Source organism: Siniperca chuatsi, linkage group LG11 (assembly GCF_020085105.1).
Source record: "Siniperca chuatsi isolate FFG_IHB_CAS linkage group LG11, ASM2008510v1, whole genome shotgun sequence".
Lineage (NCBI taxonomy): Eukaryota > Metazoa > Chordata > Actinopteri > Centrarchiformes > Sinipercidae > Siniperca > Siniperca chuatsi.
In genome coordinates this window covers 28,472,577-28,495,584 of record NC_058052.1, presented here as the reverse complement: position 1 = coordinate 28,495,584, position 23,008 = coordinate 28,472,577, and the positions used below count along the sequence as shown (strand labels likewise).

Below are 23,008 nucleotides of genomic sequence, written 5' to 3'. Positions count from 1 at the left end.
AAAATCAGATTTCGGAGTCTTTTGAAAGCGGCCCAGATGAACCAGTTTATAATCCCCATTTTAGTTTCTGTTCTAAATAAAAGCAGCGCCGCAACTAACGCTTACTTTCATTATTGATTAATCTTTATTTTCTTCATCAATCGATTGGCCTGTAAAATGTCAGAAAATAGTAGAAGGCGACGTCTTCAAAAGTCTCGTTCGATCAGCCGTCTAAAACCCGAAGACATTCAGTTTCCGGAAGGACCGGGAACGTTTTTAGCATCGCTTTAAAAATGACTCAAACGACTAATCGACTATCAAAATAGTAGCCGATTGATTTTCTATCGATTAATCGTCAAGACGATCAGATACTTGCATTAGTTTGAGGTGAATCCGCAGCTGATGTCTCCTTCCTTGTCAGATATTTGATAAAGACAAAAATAATATTAATAAAACCTCTCCTCATAACTCCTCCTCCTCTCTCCTCTTCCTCTCCACTGTTTGTCTTCCTCTCTCGCCGCTTAGGTGCAGCGGACCATCGCCAAGCAGATCCAGATGGTGCGTCAGATCGGCAAGGGGCGGTACGGCGAGGTGTGGCTGGGCCGCTGGAGGGGAGAGAAGGTGGCCGTCAAAGTCTTCTTCACCCGAGAGGAAGCCAGCTGGTTCAGAGAGACGGAGATCTACCAGACCGTCCTGATGAGACACGAGAACATCCTCGGTACCGGCCGCATTCATCGCTCACGCCGCTCGCAACGGAGCTTTTAAAGCAGTTAGAAAAAGTACAAATCGGATCGAAGTGAAGTAAATTCATCAAGTCAAACGCCAAACGCGGTCACATGACATCAGCAGACTGGAAACGTTAGCGTATCCTCCGTAATCCGAGGAGAAGAAGCCTTTTCTGCCGTCGGAGTGAAACGTGAAATGAACAGAACGTAACTCTCGCATCTGTGTAGTCGGTCTGTCCGTCACACGCTCGCCCTCGTTAAGGCTACAGACGACCCACAATGCATCTCTGTCTGTAGGAGCCGGCGCTAACAGCGGTACTCTCTGTACGAGACGACCCCCACTTTTTTTAAATATAATTTGAATTTAATTTCTTTTATTCAGGCCAAAACTTGATGATTATTATTATTATTCTTATGTTTCTTCTTTCACTGAGGGATTTTATGATTCTGTTACCCGGACGGAGCCAACAGTGCAGCGTGCTGACGCTACAGTTTTTTAAGTTTGTCCTAAAACGATAATTCAGGTGCCCATATGAAGATTAAAACAGGTTCCTCCTGTTCATACTGGACATTAAAAGATCTGCTCCTAATGGTCTGTCAGTGTAAATGATAATAAACGATAAAAACGCAGCGACGCTTCAGCAGCACAGACCTCCGTCAGACTCTGAGCTGTTCGGAGCCTGAAGGCTGCAGGACTCCAGGGCCGATCCATACCTCAATTGATTTTTAATTTGGTTCGTGATTTAAACTAATGACGGCGAGCGTCGCCTGTCAGGCCGATGAGACGGACGGCTCTCTGCTCCGATGTACCGAAGACACGCTAATTCATTTAGAGAGGAGGACCAGGTGTGTGTGTGTGTGTGTGTGTGTGTGTGTGTCTGTTGTGTGTGTGTGTGTGTCTGTTGGTGTGTGTGTGTGTGTCTGTTGGTGTGTGTGTGTGTCTGTTGGTGTGTGTGTGTGTGTCTGTTGGTGTGTGTGTGTGTGTCTGTCGGTGTGTGTGTGTGTGTGTGTGTGTGTGTGTGTGTGTGTGTGTGTGTGTGTGTGTGTGCGTGTGTGTGCGTGTGTGTCGGTGTGTGTGCGTGTGTCTGTCTGTGTGTGTGTGTGCGTGTCTGTCTGTCGGTGTGTGTGTGTGCGTCTGTCTGTGTGTGTGTGTGTGTGCGTCTGTCGGTGTGTGTGTGCGTCTGTCGGTGTGTGTGTGCGTCTGTCGGTGTGTGTGTGTGTCTGTCGGGGTGTGTGTGTGTGTGTCTGTTGGTGTGTGTGCGTCTGTCGGTGTGTGTGTGTGTGTGTGCGTCTGTCGGTGTGTGTGTGTGTGTGTGTCTCTGTCTGTCAGTGTGTGTGTGTCTGTCGGTGTGTGTGTGTGTCTGTCGGTGTGTGTGTGTGTGTGTCTCTGTCAGTGTGTGTGTGTCTGTCGGGGTGTGTGTGTCTGTCTGTCGGTGTGTGTGTGTGTGTGTGTCTGTTGGTGTGTGTGCGTCTGTCGGTGTGTGTGTGTGTGTGTGTCTGTCTGTCTGTGTGTGTGTGTGTGTCTGTCGGTGTGTGTGTGTGTCTGTCGGTGTGTGTGTGTGTGTGTCTCTGTCTGTCAGTGTGTGTGTGTCTGTCTGTGTGTGTGTGTGTGTGTGTGTGTGTCTGTTGTTAAATGCCTGTAACTGTCAGAAAATACTAAACCGATCCTTGCTGACCATTTGGAAATGCGTGCTATAATAATCAATCAATCAATCAAACTTTATTTCTACAGCAGCTTCCAACAACCGAAGCCGAACCAAAATGCTGCACGACATTAAAAACAAGATAAAATATAATCATGACAATAACAAATGATAATAAAAGTACAAACCGGTCGGCAGAGCACGTTACGACATTAAGACAAAGAGAAGTGTTAAAGCTGTTCTAAATAAGTTTGGCTTTGAACAAAGCAGCTCAGTGATGATGATGAGAAGAAGAAGAATAATAAGAATAATAGACATTATTTGTATAGAAACCTTTCATACATCCAGTGCAGCCCTCAGGTGCTTTATATCAAATTGTACATATAAAAAGAGAAATAAAAAGGCGGCAAACAGAACATTAAAGGACAGTTAAACGGGGTAGAATTGTAGGAATTAGAAATTAGAGATGAAACGAAATATAATACATAGAAATAAACGTTACGACTCAATAAAAGCCAGCATGCAGACGGCTTTTAAAAAGCAAGATTGAAAGACATTTATGGAAGGTATTTATGTTGAGGCTGTCTGAACTGTTGGACGACCTGAGGCTCAGTGTGGAGGCGTGTGACGGAAAAATCTCCGCCGTTATCACGTATTTTAATATCGTTATCTTTAAAAAGCCGCTTACGGTTTTGAATGTACGAGCGTTCCTCCCGACACAAACGCCTTCCTCGTCGGCGGAGGCGTGGGCCGTCAGTCATCTCTCTCTCTCTCTCTCCCTCCCGCAGGCTTCATCGCAGCCGACATCAAAGGCACCGGCGCCTTCACGCAGCTCTTCCTCATCACCGACTACCACGAGAACGGCTCTCTGTACGACTACCTGAGGCTGACCACGCTGGACACGCAGACCCTGCTGCGGCTGGCGTTCTCCGCCGCCTGCGGCCTCTGCCACCTGCACACCGAGATCTACGGCACGCAGGGCAAACCGGCCATCGCCCACCGAGACCTGAAGAGCAAGAACATCCTGATCAAGAAGAACGGCGCCTGCTGCATCGCCGACCTCGGCCTCGCCGTCAAGTTCAACAGGTACGCTGCTTTCAGTTAGGTGTGACTGGTGGTGTTTGTTTGAATATTAAACCTGGGGAGAAAATATCAAACGTATATAAAAGTAGTAAATTCTACGCAAAACAAAAGAAATTAAACTTCCTATATAAGCCTAAAAAACACACATATAGGCACACACCAGTTTGATTCGTCATTGTGGAATTGATCAATAGATTATTGTTAAATTGGTTCACTTGTATGCTTCTTAATGATCGTTTGTGTGTTTATGTTCTTTTTATAAAGCATTTTGTTCTGATCCAGCACAAGTTTCCAAAAAAATATTCTCCAAAAAAGTGAAAAGTGTCCCGTGTGTTCACTTTACTCCATTTTAATGGCATTTATTCTTGAGTTCGCTGTAAACTATCTTCAGCGTCTCACTGACGACGCTCTCGTTTGCGTTGCCGCAGCGACACTAACGAGGTGGACGTCCCTCTGAGCACTCGGGTGGGGACGAGGCGCTACATGGCCCCCGAGGTCCTGGACGAGAGCCTCAACAAGAACCACTTCCAGGCTTACATCATGGCCGACATCTACAGCTACGGCCTCGTCATCTGGGAGATGGCGAGACGCTGCGTGACCGGAGGTACGCACACACACACACACACACATCATCAACACCTCTACGAGTTGTATTAGATTGCATTCGACTGTCCAGGCGTACCTAATGAAGTGGTCGCTGAGTGTACGTCCACGTATTTTATACGTAACAGGATCTCCGGTCGGCGCGAGGCTGATCGTTACTACGTTTCGTCTCGAGCTGCAACGATCGGTTGGCGACTTTCAATCGTTTCGGTCGTTTTTCGAGCAAAAAAACGGCCAAAAGTTTCCCGTTTCAGCTTCTGAAATGTGGCGATTTGCTGTTTGTCGTATCTGACAGCATCAGCGTGGCCTCTGAGGAGACTAAACGGCCGATTGATTGATTTATCGCAACTATCGATAATCTTTTGTTACAGATTCATCTATAACATGTTAGTGTAAGTGTGTGAACACATACAAGGAACGTGACTCCGGTTTCAACACAGAAACAGACAAACGGCTAAAAACAAGGACAACGAAGCTGAACAAAGGGTTAAATGTTAACAGAAAACTGTCATGTTCATACAAGCAGGCGAATATATAAATATAAAAGACAACAATGACCAACAACATAAAACGTCAAACTGTTTCTGCAAAAGCTACATTTTTATTTTACTGTCATATGTGACGAAGAAAAGCGTCAAATCATCACATTTGAGAAGCTGAGAGCAGATTATTTGGCATTTTTGCTTGAACGACGACTGAAACTGTTATCAAAGTAGTTGCTCGACTAATCGATCAATCGACTAATTGTTGCATCTCTGAGAAAATAATCTGAAATAATTAACGACTGAAAACTCTTCTGCAAACTTTATTCTGACGTGAACTTTTATATAATTAATAGTGTTTAAAAAACATCCAGTTTAGAAACGAACACGTTTAAAACGTGACGGTTGTTGTTGATGAACAGGTCCTGATGACTCCCAGTGCATTGTGGGATACTGCTGGGAGGGAACCAGACCTCATGGATGAGTCCAGACCACCGTGTCAGCTGATTATTCTGATCTGGTTATTCCAGGGTTTGAATACTCTGCTGTGATTGGCCAGTGAAGGTATTCTGTGGTTTAATACTCAGCTCTGATTGGCCAATGGAAACACCCAAAGGTGTAGTATTTCTGGGTAACAATCAGCTGTTTCCTGTCTAATGAATCAGCACAGAAGCCCAGTTGGTGCTGTAGTTAAAGTAACTGGCGCCGCCTGCTGGCGGAAACACGTTACCGCACACAAGACGGCATAGTCCCTCATTCGTCCAGGAGTGAATGAGGGACTACACCGTCTTATTTTGAAGAATTTTGGGCAGAAAACCGTGGATCTGGTTCGGGAACTAGAAAACACAGCCAGGAAATTAGCAGACCACAGGAACCATCTCCGTTTTAAACAGAGCAATGTAGTTTATTCAACTCAATGCAGTTACACAGGTGAGACCAAACAGCCACTTCACAAAAGACTTCATCAGCACAGACGACACGCTAACTCGGGATTGCAGAGCGCCGTGCGTTTGCATCTAAAAGCTACAAACCGCACATTTGCAGACGGCGAGGTGAAGATTCTGAGTAGAGAGAAGAGTTGGTTTGAAAGAGGAGTCAAAGAAGCCATTTTTGTGAAAAAAGAAAACCCCTCTTTGAACAGAAATGGTGGTCTGAGATTCAACTTGCCAGCCGTTTACCACAGTGTATTAACACCGTGGTCAAGCCAATCACATGCTAATCAGGTACTTAACAGTGATGAGGGAGGTGCAGCCAGAAAACAATAGGTCTGATTACTGATTACTGGGCCATCATGGAAACAGTTAGGTCAGTTTCAGGTGAAACTAGGCAGCAGATACTCAGGTAGACTCCTCCCTGAGGGCGGGGCTTAAGCAGCACAGAGTAGCTTAAATTTCTGAGTTCTCAGACCATTTTCACAATTGAGAATGACTTCCGGATGGGAGCCGAAACGTCTTGATTCTGAAAACAGCGTCCAGACGACTACGACTGAAACCCTTTCTACGGTTACCGCACACAGTTCAGCTTGTGAGATGATTCGTAGTTTTTAGGACATATATTTATCAAAATAATATTAAAACATTAGCTGGGTCTCATTAAAATGGTTTTATAAAATAAAACGAGGCTTATAATAACAAACATTCAGTCGATCAACAGAAGATTCATCAGCAACACTTTGAGATAATATGTTGATCGTTTTCACTAAAGTTTGTCTCATTTGACAGCATATCGATCCTCCTGGAGTTTTGAACGGTTCGGACAAGACGTGGCGATGAATTGAAAATCGGGACGGACATTTATCGCGGTTTTCTGACATTTTATAGACCAAACAGTCGGGTGATTAATCGACGAAGTATTCAGCAGGTCGTGTGTGGTTTTACTGTAACACGCTTTTCCGAACAGACGTTAGGTATGTGATCTCCTCCGTCCAGCTCAGTGACAACGAGTTTTGTCAGGTGAGTTAACGTCAGCTCTTGCTCTCGCCGTGCTCAGGTATCGTGGAGGACTACCAGCTGCCGTACTATGAGATGGTGCCCTCTGACCCCTCCTACGAAGACATGCTGGAGGTGGTGTGTGTTAAAGGACTGCGGCCCACGGTGTCCAACCGCTGGAACAGCGACGAGGTGAGACTCCAAACGGCCAAGCTAGCAGCGTCCAGCTGAATGCTAACCTCTGCATGCTAGCATGCTCACAGTGATGATGCTAACATGTTAATATTTAGCAGGTACGATGTTCACCATCTTAGTTTAGCATGCTAATATTAGCTAATTAGCACCAAATGTGCATCATCGTTCATGCTCCCCTCAGGATGAACTGTAGTAACTCTGCTGATCCTCTGACTTTCCCTCTAGCGCCACCATCAGGTCGACATGTTAACGCGTCCAAATACCTGCTGAGCTGATGGCGTTTACTGCTAATTAGCTAATGTTAGCATGCTAAAACGCTAAACTAAGATGGGGAACCTGGTAAACATCAGCACGTTAGCATTTAGCTCAAAGCACCGCTGTGTTTGCCTCGTGGTCGAGATGTTTTATTTATTGGTTTATTGATCGGGGACGTTAACAAACACTGCTGTCGTTCTCTGTGAATAAAGTTTTTCTAACTGTGTGTGTGTGTGTGTGTGTGTGTGTGTGTGTGTGTTGTCGGTGTTTCCGCAGTGCCTTCGGGCCATGCTGAAGCTGATGTCAGAGTGCTGGGCCCATAACCCCGCCTCCCGCCTCACCATCCTGCGAGTCAAGAAGACGCTCGCCAAGATGGTGGAGTCCCAGGACATCAAGATCTGACCGCCCTCTTCCTCCTCGTCCTCGTCCTCGTCCCACCTCCGCCGGATTCACCTGAACCCAGAACACCCTGGACCTGATCGGACCGGCTTCCCCAGGCTCAGTGCATCACCCTTCATCAGGAGGAGGAAGAGGAGGAGGAGAAGTTGGGAGATTTTTTTTTAAAAAAAGGGACCCGTCACAGGGCTGAACTGTGCGTCTCCTCCTTCCTCCATCTTCAGTCTGTCTGCAGCCTGGAAACAAACATGGAGTCCTTCCTCCTCCTCTTCCTCTGCCGAGCGGCTCGTAGGGAGCGAGACAGTTTGACGCTTTCTGTGAAAGCCAAAACGAGACGATAAACGTAATTTTGATGACGACTTCCTGTGGAGGGGAGGGGAGGGGAAGGGGGCTCGTTGCGAATGAACGGAGAAAAGTTTGAAACCTCTTTTGGTTTTTTTTTTTTTTTAAGGAGCCGCCTCGCCCAGCCTTCCTCCACGTCTGCCTGTTTCAAAACGCTAAAAACGCCAATTTACTTGTTACTTCCTCTTCAGGACTTGAGTTCTCCTGCCATATTGAAATATATCTCCACTCTAAAAGTAGAGTTGATTATTAAAAAAAAAAAATAATAAGGTACTATTATAATATGTGCATTTTAATGTGTAAATAAATGTTATCATTAGATGCCGTGCCTACTCATAAGAAGATTTAAAAAAAAACCAGAACACGATGCTGCAGCGGTGTCGACGTCCAGCCGACTCCGCAGAGACGTCGACAGGAGATAATGGAGTCACTGCGGAGACGTCTCCCGTCCTGTCTGTCTGTCTGTCTGTCTGTCCACGTCCTGGTTTGTCTGTTTGTCAGTTGTAAAGAGGTGGAGCTGCTCTGGCGGCGGAAATAAATCTCATTGGTTGAGTCAAACCTCGGTGGGCGGAGCCGAAAGGAACGCCGGTGCCGACGAAAGAGCCGCAGGTCTGGTTCAAAGCAGATTTTTAACTCCTCGTGGCTCCGGATGAGCAGGCAGCGCGTCTTTGTAACAGTCGTAACAGAAGACGATGAAGCTGAGGAACGACGGATAACAACGCAAATACGGACCGATAGAGAAAATCAAAAAATACAGAAAACAAAAGTTAATAAAAGCGGGATGTTGACGTGTCCCTTCATGAAATTCACTTAAAGAAAGACATCAAACAAAATCCAGCTTTCCCATATTTTCAAAAACGTGTCCTGCTTTTTAGTCCGAAGTTATTGTTTCCATCCTAAAGATAGAAATCACGTCGGTCCGCTCACCGGTTTTCTGAAGGCGTTTGGATTTCAAACGTGCAGACCGAAGTCTGCCTTGTGGTCCAGCAGAGGGCGCTCTTAACCTCCACTATCGGCGGCCCTGTAGACCGATCGGTAAGCGAAGCTAATCGATACAAATGGAGGAGGACACTCGCGAGCGAAGTGACAGGAAAAACACGTCCGAATGTTGGACGGCATGTTTGCAAGCTGTTTTATTTAAGTCGGAATAACTCTTAAAGTAACGTATTTCAGCTATTAACGTGACAAACTTGCAGTTAACGAGAGAGAAGAACAACATGGACGCCAGGTCCGACTGAACCACGGAGTCTGATTATCAGGCGGAGCTACAAGTACTGAGACGCGGTACATTTACTCACGTAAAGTATATTTACCTCTAAATTTGACTACGTTATACTGCTGCTGGGCCATTATTAATAGCTATAATTAATATGTTAACGAGTTACTGATCCAATCGCTGATTAGTTCACGTTTAAAGAAACGTCTGGCTCAGCTGGTTAAATGAACCAAAGCTCAGATAACATCTGTTCGTTTTTAATTTCCCAATATTTTTAAACGTACATATAAATTACTGCCACCAAGTTTTGGTTATAAATGAATGTGTCCGACGCTAATGTTTGGCAATAAAACACGAGATGCGAGTCATTTAGATTAGAGTAGCGCAGAATATTAAATTAGATTTCAAGATTTCAAATCAAAGAGCCACACGGGGTCAAAGTCTGTTAATACATTTGAAGTCTGTACGATTTAAAATTCACTGAGGAGCAACACAAGTACATTTAAAAAAAACCCAAAATACTTCAACCGTCACAAAGGGAGAGTTCAGTTAAAGAGACAAATACACAATGCAAATGTGCAAAAATGAGTAGTAATAGTATAGTTAGTAGTACTTCTTCCAGTCCTACTGGGCGAATATAACTTTATTTTCAGTTAATGAAGTTTGACAAAAAAATCTTTATTTTTAAAAGACGATCAGTTGACGTCAGGAAAAAAAACATCGGATGAAAAGTTTTGCATTTTTATTCTATCAGCGCTAACGCCTGAGTCATAATTTGAACTTTATTAAGTCAAAATCAAAACTGAGATGTTAAAGTTTTGACTTGTGTTTTAATCTAGCTAACGCGCCATTAAAGATTAGCTTAACTTTCCCACCCGAAAGCGGGAAAGAGTTAAAAAAGACAAGTTATTTGATTCAAGTCTTGGATGTGAAAACTTTCTTAACGTTGTTAAATCTTGTTTAAAAAAAAAAGGAAGTGACACTCCTGCCGGGAGCGTAAATTTAAAAAACATAAAACCAAGTGAACGTTTTCCATTTCCTCCGGAAGCTAGTTAGCTTACACTGCTAGTTGTTTGCTTGTTTGAACTCGGCCCGTTGGCTATGCTAACGAGAAAACTAGCAACAGTGTGCTTAGCTTGTACGTTGATTAACTGTCATTCTTTGGCTCCGCCCACTGAGGTTTAACCTGTCCAATCAGATCATTTCTGACGTCTGTGGAGGTCAAACTGAGCGTCCTGTTTGGACGTCTGTTTGAGATTCATTTATTCCAAAATAACATTCAGTTTCTTCTTTCTACAGCATTAAAATATCAGTTGCATTTCGGAAGAAAAATTCCTAATCAGGAATATTTGGGAAACCCGTCCAGAATGTGGTTAGCCTAGCTTAGCTCAAAGACTGGAAGCAGGGGGAAACTGTTAGCCTAGCATCATAAAAAGAGAGAAAATCCCCAAATCTGTCATGTTTTATCTGGTTTATTGAACATTAAAAATGAGACATCGTGGTTTTAGCAGCGGCTAGCAGTTTCCCCCTGCTTCCAGTCTTTGTGCTAAGCTAGGCTAACCACACCCTGGACACAGAGATGAAAAAAAGAGGGGTTTTGCTAAAATGTTGGACTGTCGCTTTAACTGCGAGTTGTTTTTCTCTCCTCAGCAGCAGGATGGCGTGCACGTCCACCCAGATCACCTGTGTGTGTGTGTGTGTGAAGCTGACGGTTCATACAGTAGCTATTTAAGAGCAGTAACTTAGTGCTTTTCTCTGTAATAAATATGCAAGAAAACCCCCAGTATAGGAATAATCTCTAATATGTAAATCTGTAATGTTTGTTTTTGTTTTGGTGGTGTTGTTGTTTTGTACAGCATCTGGTTCGGTGCCTTATGAGTTTACCAAGGAAATGAAAAACTCTGTATACAGTCTGTCCAATGTAACGATTTTTAAGTAAATAACCTTATTTTAGTACACAAACTCACAGCGTCCACTGCTTCTTTCACCTGTTTTGTTTTCTTTCGCTTCATGTACATAAAACCATTTCTGCCAGAAAAGTTGGCATTGAGATGCTACAATGTCAAATGATAGAGGCACAATCTTTACTTTTTAAAGCTTTTTTTTTTTAATAGAAAGTCCAAATGTGAACAGAATATGAAAAAGATTTGCTAAATGAAAGTGTTACTATTAACAAATTTTGACTTTTTGTAATATTTACTTTTAAACATTTAATTTTGGCATGTCAACTCAAAATGTCACAATTTTTTATTTTTCTCCATCGACTTTGGTAGAAATGAGCTCCCGTATTAATCAGATTGATTAGAGGAAGACGCAACATGATGATGTTTAACTTTGGTTCTTGTCTTTGAACGCAGCGCCACCTGCTGGACAAACACTGACACTGCACCTCAAAACACCAGAACCAGGTTGGAAGCTGAGGACAGTTTACATGTTGATTGTTTTCTATGAAATGGCAGGAATTTGCGACAAACGCTCGTTTGAGTCGCCAGGACTCTTTAAAATAAACGTGTCTGAAATAGGTGAAGGTGTTATTAGTTTAATTAAACGCTGAAGCATTTGTTTTTCCAAGACTAAATCCTCTCACTGTATCACTTCCTGGGGTCCAAATATCTTCAGTTCACAATGATCTTTAAGAAACAGCACCAGGTAACGTTTGCGTTTCACTGCGATAATCAAAGATCATTTTCCTGTTTATAGTAAACCGCCTGGAGCGAGACACTGAAGTGGTGAAGGGGGAACAAATTGCTAACGTCCCGAGCGTTTATCGTGTTTTAAATTTAGTAAATGAACCTTCAGAGTAAAAACAGAGTCTTTGAGTTGTGTCAAACATTTTCGTCTTTATTAACGCCCGTCAGTCTGTCTACTTGTCCTCAGGCTTGTTGAAGCAGTAGGTGAGGCAGCACTTCCCGCAGTAGTGGCGGTCGAAGTGGCTCGCCATGAACACGCCGGCGCCGCACTCGTCGGCGGGACACTCGCGCCTCAGCCGGTGGATTTTACCGTTCTCGTCCACCTGGAGACAGAAAAACAGGTCAAACTGCTGCAGCTACAGATGTTGTTGAATCATCGCGTCCTTACTTAACTTTAACTCTGCTTTTGTGATTTTTAAACCACAAAAATCAAAGTTTTCTGCCAAACAACTTGTTTGTATTTTGAGATTCTGAACTTATGTAGTAAATTCTGATAAAAGTTGGTGTTTGCAGACAAATACAATCAGATTACAGCGTCCACTTTAATTCTGCTTTAGTCGCCAGACTGATAAACACTGAAGGCTCCATGTTTGGTTCAGATTTGACAAACAGGACTCAAGTGTCTGTACCTTGTAGTATTTGAGCACAGCGAGCTTGACCTTCTTCCTCTTGTGCTTGTTCTTCTTGGGGGTGGTGTAAGACTTCTTCTTCCTCTTCTTAGCACCACCACGCAGCCTCAGCACCAAGTGCAGAGTGGACTCCTGAGGACAAGAAGAAGAAGAAACGTTTGATAAACAGAAGCCAGCCAGGAGGAGCCTCAGTGTGTCTGAGGTGCAGAAAATCCAGTTCTTGTGGTAGAAGTTGACAGTGAAGCTTTGTAAAGTTCGCTGACTTGATAGAAGCAGCTTCTAAACACCGAGTTTCACAGTCGGATTATTTAAAAACGACCTTTAACTCAAACTGTGGAGATATAATCCAGCTCGAGTCTAAAGACCAGGACCGCTCACCTTCTGGATGTTGTAGTCGGACAGCGTGCGTCCGTCCTCCAGCTGCTTCCCAGCGAAGATCAACCTCTGCTGATCGGGAGGGATACCTGCAGACAGAAGGCCGACGCGTCAACACCCGAACCTGGGTTCATTTAAACTTAAAAACCACCGCAGCTTTCGGAAAAATGAGCTCAGAAAATATTCATATCCACGTTTCAAAGAGTCTGGTTGAGCTTTAACACGTCACTTATCGCATGACTGTTTTTAAAGCTGTACACCTCGATGACAACCTAAATGTTTTCCAGTTTGCTTAATATAAAGATTAGTGAGAGTTCAATTTCAAGTTTCTTTACTTTAACTTATCGCAGCTCGTCTTTGTGAGGAAATAAAAAGGTCCTTTGTTATCTCTGTCACTATGTAATAAAACCTGAATTTAACCTTTTAAAGTTGCTACAGCCGTGCAGCCAAACTTTGTTTAAAACACGCAGATTTACTTTAAAAACGTCCGGTGGAGCTCAAAGTTCCCAAAAGAAGCCGAACGTCAGGCTGAATTTGGGTAAATGTGTCTAACGATGCGGCAGAACATCTGGAACAAGACGAGAGACTCGAGTTGATTCTTGCTCACTTTATAAAAAGATCGATCATCAAGCTGTGCGTGACAGCTGATCGGGTAATTGACGGGACAGAGGAAGCTGAATTCGGCGTGGAGAGCGGACAGAAAGATTAAACATCTTTCAGCAGAGTAGGGCTGCACTTAACATTTCATTCTCTATTATCGTTAATCTGCTGATTATTAGTCTGTGTCTTAATTCCTCCACGGCCTGAAAGGACGTACTCAAACGTCTGGTTTTATCCAAAACTCAAAGTCATTCAGTTTATTATATAAACCTCCTCACATTTAAGAAAACTGACAGATCACCTATAAAGTTTTTCTCTACAGCAAAGCAGGAACATTTCTCATCTTCTGCTTCCAGACACAGAACAAAACAAAAAACACAGGTCAGTTTCATCAACTCACCCTCTTTGTCCTGGATTTTGGCCTTGACATTTTCAATAGTATCTGAAGGCTCAACCTGGAAAAGGAGAGAGGACAGGTGAGTCAGGACACGTTCTTCCGGTCAAAGCCACCATCACATGCTGGGCACGAAGACTGGGAACATTAACGTGCGATTTTATTTTGTTATAAACGTTAATAAGCACTTTATAAAGGGCTAAGACCGCTGCTGTCTGTTACACGTGTTTACGGTGCTGTGGGTGACTGCTAGCAGCTAGCTTAGCCGCTTAGTTTCAAACTATAAAAAAAAAAGTACGGCAGAACATGGCGTCTAGAGTTTAAACACATACAAGCACAATGTAAGTTTATATGACTAGTAATGGCATTAAATATAGAATTTCAAGCCTGATTTAACTGTAAACGTAAGTAAAACTCGGGGTAACTGCGGCCACTGAACGCCGCATCCCTCCATCGCGGTCCGGTTCACCCACCTCGAGGGTTATGGTCTTCCCCGTGAGGGTTTTGACGAAAATCTGCATCCTGGCGTTCAACCCACCTACACGTGAAAATACACACAAGACTTTTAAAACTTCTTAAACTGAAACGTGCTCTTAAAAGTCGTTATTTTTTTGAGAATAATCGGTTAAAGCACAGAGCGCGATCTTACCACAGGTTCACTCCTAATGGCGGATCATGAGAAGAGGGCTTTCGGAGCGAGCGACGGGGTTTTCTTCACGCGTTTGCACGGGTTAGGTAACCGTTACGGCGCCTGATCGAAAAACAAACAAAACATCACACTTTGTGGTCATTTAGCGTCTTTTCGTCGACCGTATTGGTATTAACGTTATTCTAAAATTTATATTATGGCAGATAATTTATTGCATTTTAAAGAAGGAAGCGACACTATCTATAAAAAAAAAAAAAAAAACATCATTTCCCAGGTATACTTTCACGGTAACCATAGCAACGCGGGTTTTTTATTTGCAAATGGCTACCCCGCTAGCTTCGGTGTGAAAACGGCTAAAAAGTTAGCGTAAGAATATGTGTAAATAACGATGTCTGAGCCACAAAACTCCAGCAGTTCCACCTCAAGAGAAGAAGAAAGACATTCAACACCCGACATTTTGATATCTGAGAGTGATGAAAGGTTTTTCCAGTCTTTGTGTGAGTTTATTGAGCATGAAAAACGGTACCTGCGGTGCTCAGAAGAGGGTCCGGACGAGCTCCGGTACATTATCTACCGCTCTGTGTTTAATAAGGTATATAATGAGGAAGTTATTTCACTGTCACTTTCTATAAAGGCACATTTATAAGTAGAAACTGATTACTTTATTAATAGCTAGCTTATATCAGTTACAAGCCATTAAGAGACGAGACAAAATTTTATTATCCACTTTCCATTAAAGGAATAGTTCAACATTTTGGGAAATACAGTTGTTTTGTTTTACTTGCTGAGAGTTAGATGAAAAGTTTGATACCACTCTCATGTGAGCGAGGTAAATATGAAGCTACAGCCGGTTAGCTTAGCTTAGCATAAAGACTGGAAACGGGGGGAAACTGCTAGCCTGGTTCTGTCCAAAATAAAAAAAAACCCCACCTCTACAGCAGCTCTACAAAACACCTTCCTTATCACATTGTTTGACTTATCCCCTCTGTAATTACAGAAGCTTAAGCAATATAGAGTTACGTACAATTGTTTTAGCGTAAGGAAAAGATATCCTCTGGTATTTGCACTCCATGATACAGACAGAGGGGAAGATAAATAGAGTTGCACCACTTCCTGTCGCTGTATAATTACAATCAGTCAAATAAAAGTGGGAAATATTGTATAGTTTTATTGTAAGTTTGCCTTTTTTTTTGGTTTCAAATCATTTTTATTCACTTTAAGTTACTTTTTTGTTGTTGTCTGATTCTTGGGACTTTTTTTGTTTTTAACTTTATTAGGTTAGGTTTTGGAAGACTTTACTAAACTGAATAAATTACCAAACAATGGTGGCAAATTCTGTTTTTGTTTCCAAAAACGTTGTGGTTTTAGAAAGTAAAGCACATTTACACCAGTATACCTCTGGTGTAAATGTGTGTCACCGTGGATTTTTGCAGGTTAAGCAGAAACTAGATGACGAAACAGGTTGCGTCTCTGCCCCCGTCTTGTTTCTCACAGGTGATTGCACGAGCGACGGCCTATAAGAGACTTCTGCTGACCATAAAGGCGGAGTATGATGATGTCATCAGGGCGCTGCAGAGGAGGGAGGATGAGGCCGGGGCGGCTCAGCGAACTCTGGCGGCCTCGACGTCACACCCACGATCACTAACAACCTGCCAGACACGGGCCGCCCAGCTGAGGGAGAGGTGTGTGTGTTATTGTGCTATCTTTGTGAGGACCTATTAAGAGTTTTAGACGTTGACAGCGAGGACATTTTGTCCAGTTCTCACTTCTTCAAAAGGCTGTTTGAGGAGTCAAACTTGGTTTTCTGTTAAAGGCCCTACATGAAGACGCAATTGAACAGTTTTGATCATTTAAATTGAGATATTTCTAATCAAACCACGGCGGCACATTCCTGACGGAGCAGATTAGCTCAGTTTTTGAGTGTTAAATTCGGGAAAAAAGGACCTAGTTAGTCATGAATAATAAACGTTTTAAGATGTGAAACCAAGTTTTCAGGGGCTTTAAGGTTAGGGGCTAGGGAATGCATTAATGCGTGTGCTTGTGAAAGAGAGAGAGCGGACAGGTATGTATTTTAATTTATTTTATTTAGCTGTTAGTTATGCAGAAAGTTTCTTGAGATACATTATGTTTTTTTGTTTTTTACAAAAAGAGACCTGGATAAAATGGCAGCATAAACTAGTTACACAATCAGATACAGCACTTTAAAAGAGGACCTAAAACAAAAAGCGTTAACTCTCGTTAACCTTTTGTGTGAATTCCTGATATGATGGCAAAGTTTGAAACTGAAATTAGTTTGAGGGATTGTAGTGAAGGTTTAAATATCTCCTTGTCTCTTTTCCAGAATCTGTGTCCTTCAGAGGGAAACGGCAGAACTTCAAGAGGAGATCCAGAGGCAGAAATCATCCAAAGAGCAGAGCTCATGGATACCTGGTACTACTGATACTGAGGCCAGATCACTTAGAATAAAGTGTACTATGTGTTGTATACGGGAAATGTACCTTTTGTGCTTTGTGGTTTGTGTTTTCGTCTCTACGGAGATAAATTATGTATAATTTGTTCTGTATATTTGAATGAAAGCAGAGGTGGTTTTCCTACCGTGGCTCTCAGCGGTCGGGTCCCATGGTCCCTGCATGAAAACAAAACCCGACATCGTAGAAAAGGTTTCAGTCGTAGTCGTCTGGACGCTGTTTTCAGAATCAAGACGTTTCAACTCCCATCCGGAAGTCATTCTCAATTGTGAAAATGGTCTGAGAACTCAGAAATTTCAGCTACTCTGTGTTGCTTAAGCCCCGCCCTCGGGGAGGAGTCTACCTGAGTGTCTGCTGTTTACCTGCCTAGTTTCACCTGAAACTGACCTTCTTTTGTTTCCATGATGGCCCAGTAATCAGTAATCAGACCTATTGTTTTCTGGCTGCATCTCCCTGCACCTGCAACAAGAGTTGGTTTGAAAGAGGAGTCAAAGAAGCCATTTTTGTTAAAAAAGAAAACCCCTCTTTGAACAGAAATGGTGGTCTGAGATTCAGCTTAGCAACCGTTTACCACAGTGTATTAACACCGTGGTCAAGCCAATCACATGCTAATCAGGTACTGAACAGTGATGAGGGAGGTGCAGCCAGAAAACAATAACAAAACAACATCGTCACCGTGATGTTGGCCGTGATGCAGTTTTGTTGTTTGCCAGCTGAAAAGAGGGTGAAGGAGAAGAGATTCAGCGTCTCTACTGAAACAACCTGGAAACACTAATGCGGACGCAAATCGTTTCCACACGAAAACAAAGCATTGTTAGATTTAGACGGGTTAACGTAGACGTAGTCTCGGTCTGGGTTTCTTGGTCCTGTGCAGGAGAGGTACATGTTAGTGTCCAGGGGTCCGTTGTCTCCTAATCCGTCCCTGCCTACAGTGAGTGTCTGGCAGGCAGTTGTATGATCTCGTCCGTGGTTCAACCCCACATCTGTATCGCCTCTCAGGTTTGACGGTAGCTGAGTCAGAGGATCCCGAGGCTCTGGACGGACACCTGAAGCATCTCGAAGCCCAGAGAGCCGCTCTACTGGACAGGAAGAGTCACTGCGTGTCTCTGGAGGTCAAAGCCGAGCTGGATGCCAAGCTGCGGGCCGCCGAGCACCACAGAGACCAGCTGAGCGTCGAGAACAACCGCCTGAAAGTCCTGTAAGAGCAAAAAACACTAAACCTGCTGCCGTCTCTGTCTACTCTGATTTCACAGATGCTTCGACACCTGTTTACAGATAAAGATGTGAAAATATAAAATAAAATAAACATCATCACACTGACCAATAAAAATCAGAAAACAAACAACTTGATGATGTAAACGTACGAGCTGTTCGTCCGTCTGTCTGCAGATACCAGCGTCTGAGGTTTGTGTTTGACCGTCTGTCCAGCTGGGAGGACGAGAAGCAGCAGGTTCCTCTGGAGGAACTCCTGAGTTCCACACTGGAGAACGTCAGACAGACCAGCGGTGAGACGCTGCTGCGATCGAAAGAATTACATTCAGCAAAAACGTCTGGGAACAGGGAGTTTTAGTGTCCCGTGATGTTATAACGTCTGTGCAGAAGGTTTTAAAACCCTAAAAAGGGTAAAAAAGTTGAGGGCAAACAATAAATACTGGAGATTTACTGGTGTTAGCATGAAAATGGTCAAATATTCACTAAATATTGTCTCTCTGCAGCTTCAGGTATCATAATGTTTAATCTCCCAGTGCTATTTTATGTCTTCAACAAACTCATTTCCATCAGTATTTAGCACTTGATGGTAATTTATCAAAACCTGCGTTGATATTTTCAGCATGCATTCATCTTGATGTTATATTCAGGGCTACTCAAGCCGAAGGAGGTAAAGTAAACTTGGAAAAGCAAAGTGGTGCACAGCGAGTAAAATACAATGTACAAGCAGTATAACAAGCAAGCAATGCGTAGTAGCACGCAGCATGAGACAGCAAGTGAAAGGTACAGTTTATAAAACAAACAAAACATCATAAAAGACAAATGAAACCAACAGAAACTGCAAGAAGCAAACGTATAAAAACGCCAGCCGATACAAGTGGGTTTTTAGAAGTTTTTTATGTATTTAAACGTCTTCCCGACTGTTTGTCCCGCAGTGACGGACGACGACGCTCGCAGCATCGACGCCGAGCTGTTTGAGGACGAAGAGCCGACCGGAGTCGACGAGTCCAAACTCCTGGCGGATAACCTGGACAGGTGCGTTCACAGACAGGTTCTGCTCAGCTTATCTGATCTCTGCAGACTCTCTGTGAATCTTTTCTCTACTCTTTCCTCCTCTTCTTCTCGCTCTCTGGCAGGTTTATTGAGCTCTTTGATTCGGCTCAGTATGAGGAAGCTGCTCTCCTCGCTGCCAGATCTCCTCGAGGAGTCCTGAGGAACCTCGACACCATGGAGATGTTTAAAGGTGGGAAACACACGCGCAGACATCTGAACACGAACTCACGTACGAAGCTGAGCTTCTTGTGCTTCTCTTCACAAATACTGGACTCTTTACTGCACTACGTTTATCTGAACGCTGCAGTCACTTTACAGATTTTTACACAAAACACATGAAGAGTTTATAAAATGTGATGTTTTGTTAAAAATTAAACTCCCCGACAGTTTATAAGTTCAGCTGAAACCATTAGTCCATTAAAGTCAAAGTCTAAGCGTTTTATTGTCACATGCACAGTTAAAAACAGTTTCCCTGTACAATGAAATTCTTTCTTTGCCGTTTACAAGGGAAACAAGATATTAAGCTGACCCTCAGCACTGAGGTCCTGCATTTCACGCTTACCTCCTTCCAGAGGGCATAAGTGTGAAAAACCTGTGTTGGGGGTTTTGAGTAGTCTTTGATTAATCGATCAGTTGACTGACAGAAAATGTGTTTTGATGTTTGAAGTCGTTTCTCCTGTAAATCCCTTCCTGGCTGCAGCTCCTCAGATGTGCAGATCTGCTGCTTTTCCTCTGAACGACTGTAATAACTGTGATGTTTGTTAATAACGTCGAGCTTCGGACTGTCGGTCGGACACGACGACACGGTGAAGGCGTCGCTTTGGGCTCTGGGTCGTCGTGACGGCGTTTCTCACCGTTTTCACCAGTTTTCCAAACCGATCGATGGATCGATGGATCGACGGAGAAAAGAATAATCAGCAGATGGATCCAGAATGAAAAGCATCATCAGCTGCAGTCCGATACAAACCGGTTCAACATGAGCTCCAGCTCCACCAGCTGCAGCAGCAACATCCTGCTTTACATTAATGCACGAGGAATAATAACCTGATGATAGAATATATAACAGCACAGCAGCCACAGGGACGCTGCACTGCTTTAATGCTTTAAGGGCTTTTTCCTGATCACACTTTACTTACTTTAAGTAAAGGATCCGAGTACTTCCTCCTCCACATTTATGAGATAATACCCAACAAGTTGTATGTTCCATGATTGTAACTGTGTTGTGTTTTCTGTGCATTTCCTCTCTGGTCGTCTGTCTTTTCCCCTCCAGCTTCACCGTGGCCGACGTTATTTAAGTCCTCTTTGCTCCTCCTGCCGTTAGTTAGACGTCCAGATTCACTCAAATATCAAACACGTTTGAAATCAAATTAGAGTTTAGTTCCTGGAACTGTTTGGTTGAAAAGGAGCTTTGTAAACAAGAATTTACAAACCGTTTCGGCCCGAATAGAAGATTATAAGACGATAAGAGATCATTCCAAGGAGAAGAGAGTCCCGCCTTTTCTGTCGTAAGAGTGAAATAATGAAATGATACCATTAAAGCAGAACATAAATCCCACATTTGTGTTGCTTGTCTGTGTTTGCATTTATCTTTCTGAGCTGAGTAATTCTTAGCAGATGATTCAGGTGTTGGGAGACGCTTTGGACTCGTTTTCACTCGACATGAATTGATTTACTCCGTGGCAGCAAAACGCGTTACGCAAGCCTTCAGAAACTCCCGCACGGACTCTAAAAGACTGTAGACGCACTTGAGGACGCTCGCTAGCGTAGCAGCAAAAAGGCTACACACAACCCACAATGCAACGCTCTCTGTAGGAGCCAGCGTTTACGGCGGCACTCTCTCCACTCAAGAGTATCTGATGTTGTGAACACATAACTGTCTTGAATATAAGACGGCTTTTTCAGACCTAATTTCTAGCAAAAAAAAAAAAAATTGTCTTATATTCGTGTCAATAAAGTTATTTATCTACTGTCACATGTTGCCACGCCTCCAACAGGTGTCTGGAGAAAATCAAGCAGGTAGAAAAACATCATTAAAGTACTTAAAACTAATCAGCCAATCACAGATGTTGCTTCTGACTCACTGCCAATAAAACGGATCGATGAGTTTCTGTTTATTGGTTCATCTTTGTCACTGAAGCATCTCTTCCTGTGCACCTGTCTCTCTCCCAGGTGTGGAGGGGCCCCCGGGGTCTGCCCCCCCTCTCCTGCTCTTCTTCCAGGCCCTGCTGATGACCGTCCCGGCAGGCGACGCGCTGCCGGCTGCTCTCTCCCTGCAGCTCGTCCGCTGGGCCCTGCGGCACGGCGCCGCGCAGCTCGTCGCCCACGCTGTCGCCTGCAACAAGTAAACACGACACCTAACCCGAGTGTAAACTGCTTTTATGGTCTCTGCTGCTGCTCTGGGCGTTACAGTCTTTATCCTCTCAGACTGGCCTTCTCTGAGGATCTGGGCGACACCCTGACCGAGCACGCTCAGAAGAACCCCGGCGTTGCTGACGTGTGTCTGGCGTTGGCCACCGTCGTCTATGAGGCCTGCGGGCTGGACAGGAAGACCGCACTGAGCATGTGCAGGAGAGGCCTGATCCACAGCGCCGCCGAGTTCATGAAGCACTGCGAGGACCTCACAGTTGGTGTGTGTGTGTGTGTGTGTGTGTGTGTGTGTGTGTGTGTGTGTGTGTGTGTGTGTATTGCTATCACAAGTATATAAAGACAAACGTATGTGTGTGTATTTTCTTGCATAACTCAGGTGTGTATGAATCTCTCTCTCTCTCTCTCAGAGGACTGTATGTGGGTTCTGTGTCGCTCGCCCAGCCTCTCCTTCCTCCAGCTGTTGACGGAGCCTCAGCGGGGCCAGGCGGCCATCTTGTCGGTGGGCGTGGCCCTTTCCATTCTGCTGGCGGACCCTCAGCAGCGGGAGCTAGCTCTGCGGCTCCTGGACAGCTCTGTCAGCAGAGGCCGAGGTGCGTTGACCGACAGATAAACACAAGCGGTGCAGCTGAGCAGGCAGTTAGAATAAAACTGTAGTGATGCCGGTTTTGTAGTTTTTCACATCGAGTCACAAACGGCGGGAAATATGGATCACCTGCCCCGAGGTGACCTCTGACCTCGCTATGTGTCTCGGTCCTCTCAGGGGTTTTGGAGGAGGCGATCCTGGAGGACGGCAGCTCTTCGGTGGACGTTTGGACTGGCATAGCGTCTCTGTGCTCTGAGCTGAACCGGGCTGACCTGGGCCAGGCCGTCCTGTCCGTCCTGCTGGACCAGAGCGGGACCGGAGTCCTGTCCCCGGACCCGGAGGGAGCCCGGCTCATGGAACACGTCTTCCTGTAAAAACCGAACTCTCACACACACTCGAACATCAAATGCAAATGACTTTCAGCGCTTTGCGTGGTGAAACTGTCGGCCAGGTCACAAAAGCAGAACCTCACACGGAGACTAATTAAAGTTTTGATGTTTTTAAGTTGTAAACCTGTTTGTTTGCCCCCTTTTTTTTTTTTTAAATGAAAACTATTAGTCTGTGCTGATTTCTATCATCATGATGACCTTTGACCTTTGGCTGATGTCAGTGAAATGACTCAGGTAAAAAGCTGAAACAGTGACGGCTGATGGCCAGCAGGTGGCGAACAGGTTAAAGTGGCCTTCGAACACACACATGCAGAGGTCAAGCAATTCTTACTGTAATAATAATAATAATAATAATAATGACAATAATAGTTTATTTATAGAGCAGTTTTCAAGCAGCACAAAGGGTAGAAAACGATAGTTGCCGTTAAAATGACTCCAGCAGCAGATCCACATTTATCTTATAAGAAGGACAGAAAACTTCAGGAACTTTTCCCAAAAGTTTGATGAAAGGAAAAATAAATACAACAAATGACTAAAAGCTGGTAGAACAGAAGGCGACCGGGAAGAAGTACTCGTATGTTTTACTTTAAGTAAAAGTACCAAAACCACAGTGTAAAAAACTGCTATAAGAGAAAGTCCTGCATTCGAAATCTTAAGTTAAAGCACAAAATATACTTAAAGTACCAAAAGTAAAAGTACTCACTATGCAGAATAATATATATATTATATTATCGGATTCTAATTATTGATGCATT

General features: G+C 43.9%; 3 protein-coding genes across 8 annotated transcripts in view; 2 read left to right on the top strand and 1 right to left on the bottom strand.

The window, feature by feature from the left end:
- The window catches only part of LOC122884884 (bone morphogenetic protein receptor type-1A-like), a 63,845-nt gene extending 53,036 nt beyond the window's left edge, over window positions 1–10,809 (top strand). For all 5 annotated transcript variants that reach the window (XM_044215355.1, XM_044215353.1, XM_044215354.1 and 2 more), the window contains 5 exons: window positions 505–697; window positions 3,136–3,433; window positions 3,859–4,034; window positions 6,505–6,635; window positions 7,170–10,809. In XM_044215355.1, coding sequence (XP_044071290.1) covers window positions 505–697; window positions 3,136–3,433; window positions 3,859–4,034; window positions 6,505–6,635; window positions 7,170–7,295 — 924 coding nt within the window. In that variant the 3' untranslated portion in view covers window positions 7,296–10,809. The remainder of the gene's footprint in view (window positions 1–504; window positions 698–3,135; window positions 3,434–3,858; window positions 4,035–6,504; window positions 6,636–7,169) is intronic.
- Window positions 10,810–11,667: 858 nt separating this feature from the next.
- On the bottom strand, window positions 11,668–14,247 carry rps27a (ribosomal protein S27a). The gene is made up of 6 exons (XM_044215358.1): window positions 14,185–14,247; window positions 14,009–14,073; window positions 13,542–13,596; window positions 12,545–12,630; window positions 12,167–12,298; window positions 11,668–11,860 (listed from the first exon to the last, which is right to left on the bottom strand). Exons 2-6 carry the CDS (start codon window positions 14,054–14,056, stop codon window positions 11,711–11,713), a joined length of 471 nt encoding a protein of 156 aa, XP_044071293.1. The 5' UTR covers window positions 14,057–14,073; window positions 14,185–14,247; the 3' UTR covers window positions 11,668–11,710.
- Window positions 14,248–14,478: 231 nt separating this feature from the next.
- LOC122884883 (clathrin heavy chain linker domain-containing protein 1-like) lies at window positions 14,479–22,376 on the top strand. Of its 2 annotated transcripts, none has more exons than XM_044215350.1 (11): window positions 14,479–14,776; window positions 15,679–15,866; window positions 16,526–16,614; window positions 17,652–17,850; window positions 18,042–18,157; window positions 18,797–18,896; window positions 18,998–19,104; window positions 21,084–21,255; window positions 21,339–21,541; window positions 21,689–21,871; window positions 22,042–22,376. In XM_044215350.1, the coding sequence occupies exons 1-11, from the start codon at window positions 14,573–14,575 to the stop codon at window positions 22,236–22,238; spliced, it is 1,758 nt and encodes a 585-aa protein (XP_044071285.1). In that variant the 5' UTR covers window positions 14,479–14,572; the 3' UTR covers window positions 22,239–22,376. The 2 variants fall into 2 exon arrangements, with proteins under 2 accessions (XP_044071285.1, XP_044071287.1); XM_044215352.1 differs by having other exon boundaries at window positions 14,508–14,681.
- Window positions 22,377–23,008: the final 632 nt, after the last annotated feature.

Bases quoted from the DNA above. Each gene is read 5' to 3' on its own strand.
- rps27a (XM_044215358.1), bottom strand. From the start codon at position 14,056: ATGCAGATTTTCGTCAAAACCCTCACGGGGAAGACCATAACCCTCGAG. The intron at 12,631-13,541 runs GTGAGTTGATGA...TTCTGTCTGCAG, and splicing joins CAAAATCCAGGACAAAGAGG to GTATCCCTCCCGATCAGCAG. The intron at 11,861-12,166 runs GTACAGACACTT...TTCTGTCTCCAG, and splicing joins CTGTGCTCAAATACTACAAG to GTGGACGAGAACGGTAAAAT.
- LOC122884883 (XM_044215350.1), top strand. From the start codon at position 14,573: ATGTCTGAGCCACAAAACTCCAGCAGTTCCACCTCAAGAGAAGAAGAA. The intron at 14,777-15,678 runs GTATATAATGAG...TGTTTCTCACAG, and splicing joins ACCGCTCTGTGTTTAATAAG to GTGATTGCACGAGCGACGGC. The intron at 15,867-16,525 runs GTGTGTGTGTTA...TCTCTTTTCCAG, and splicing joins GCCGCCCAGCTGAGGGAGAG to AATCTGTGTCCTTCAGAGGG.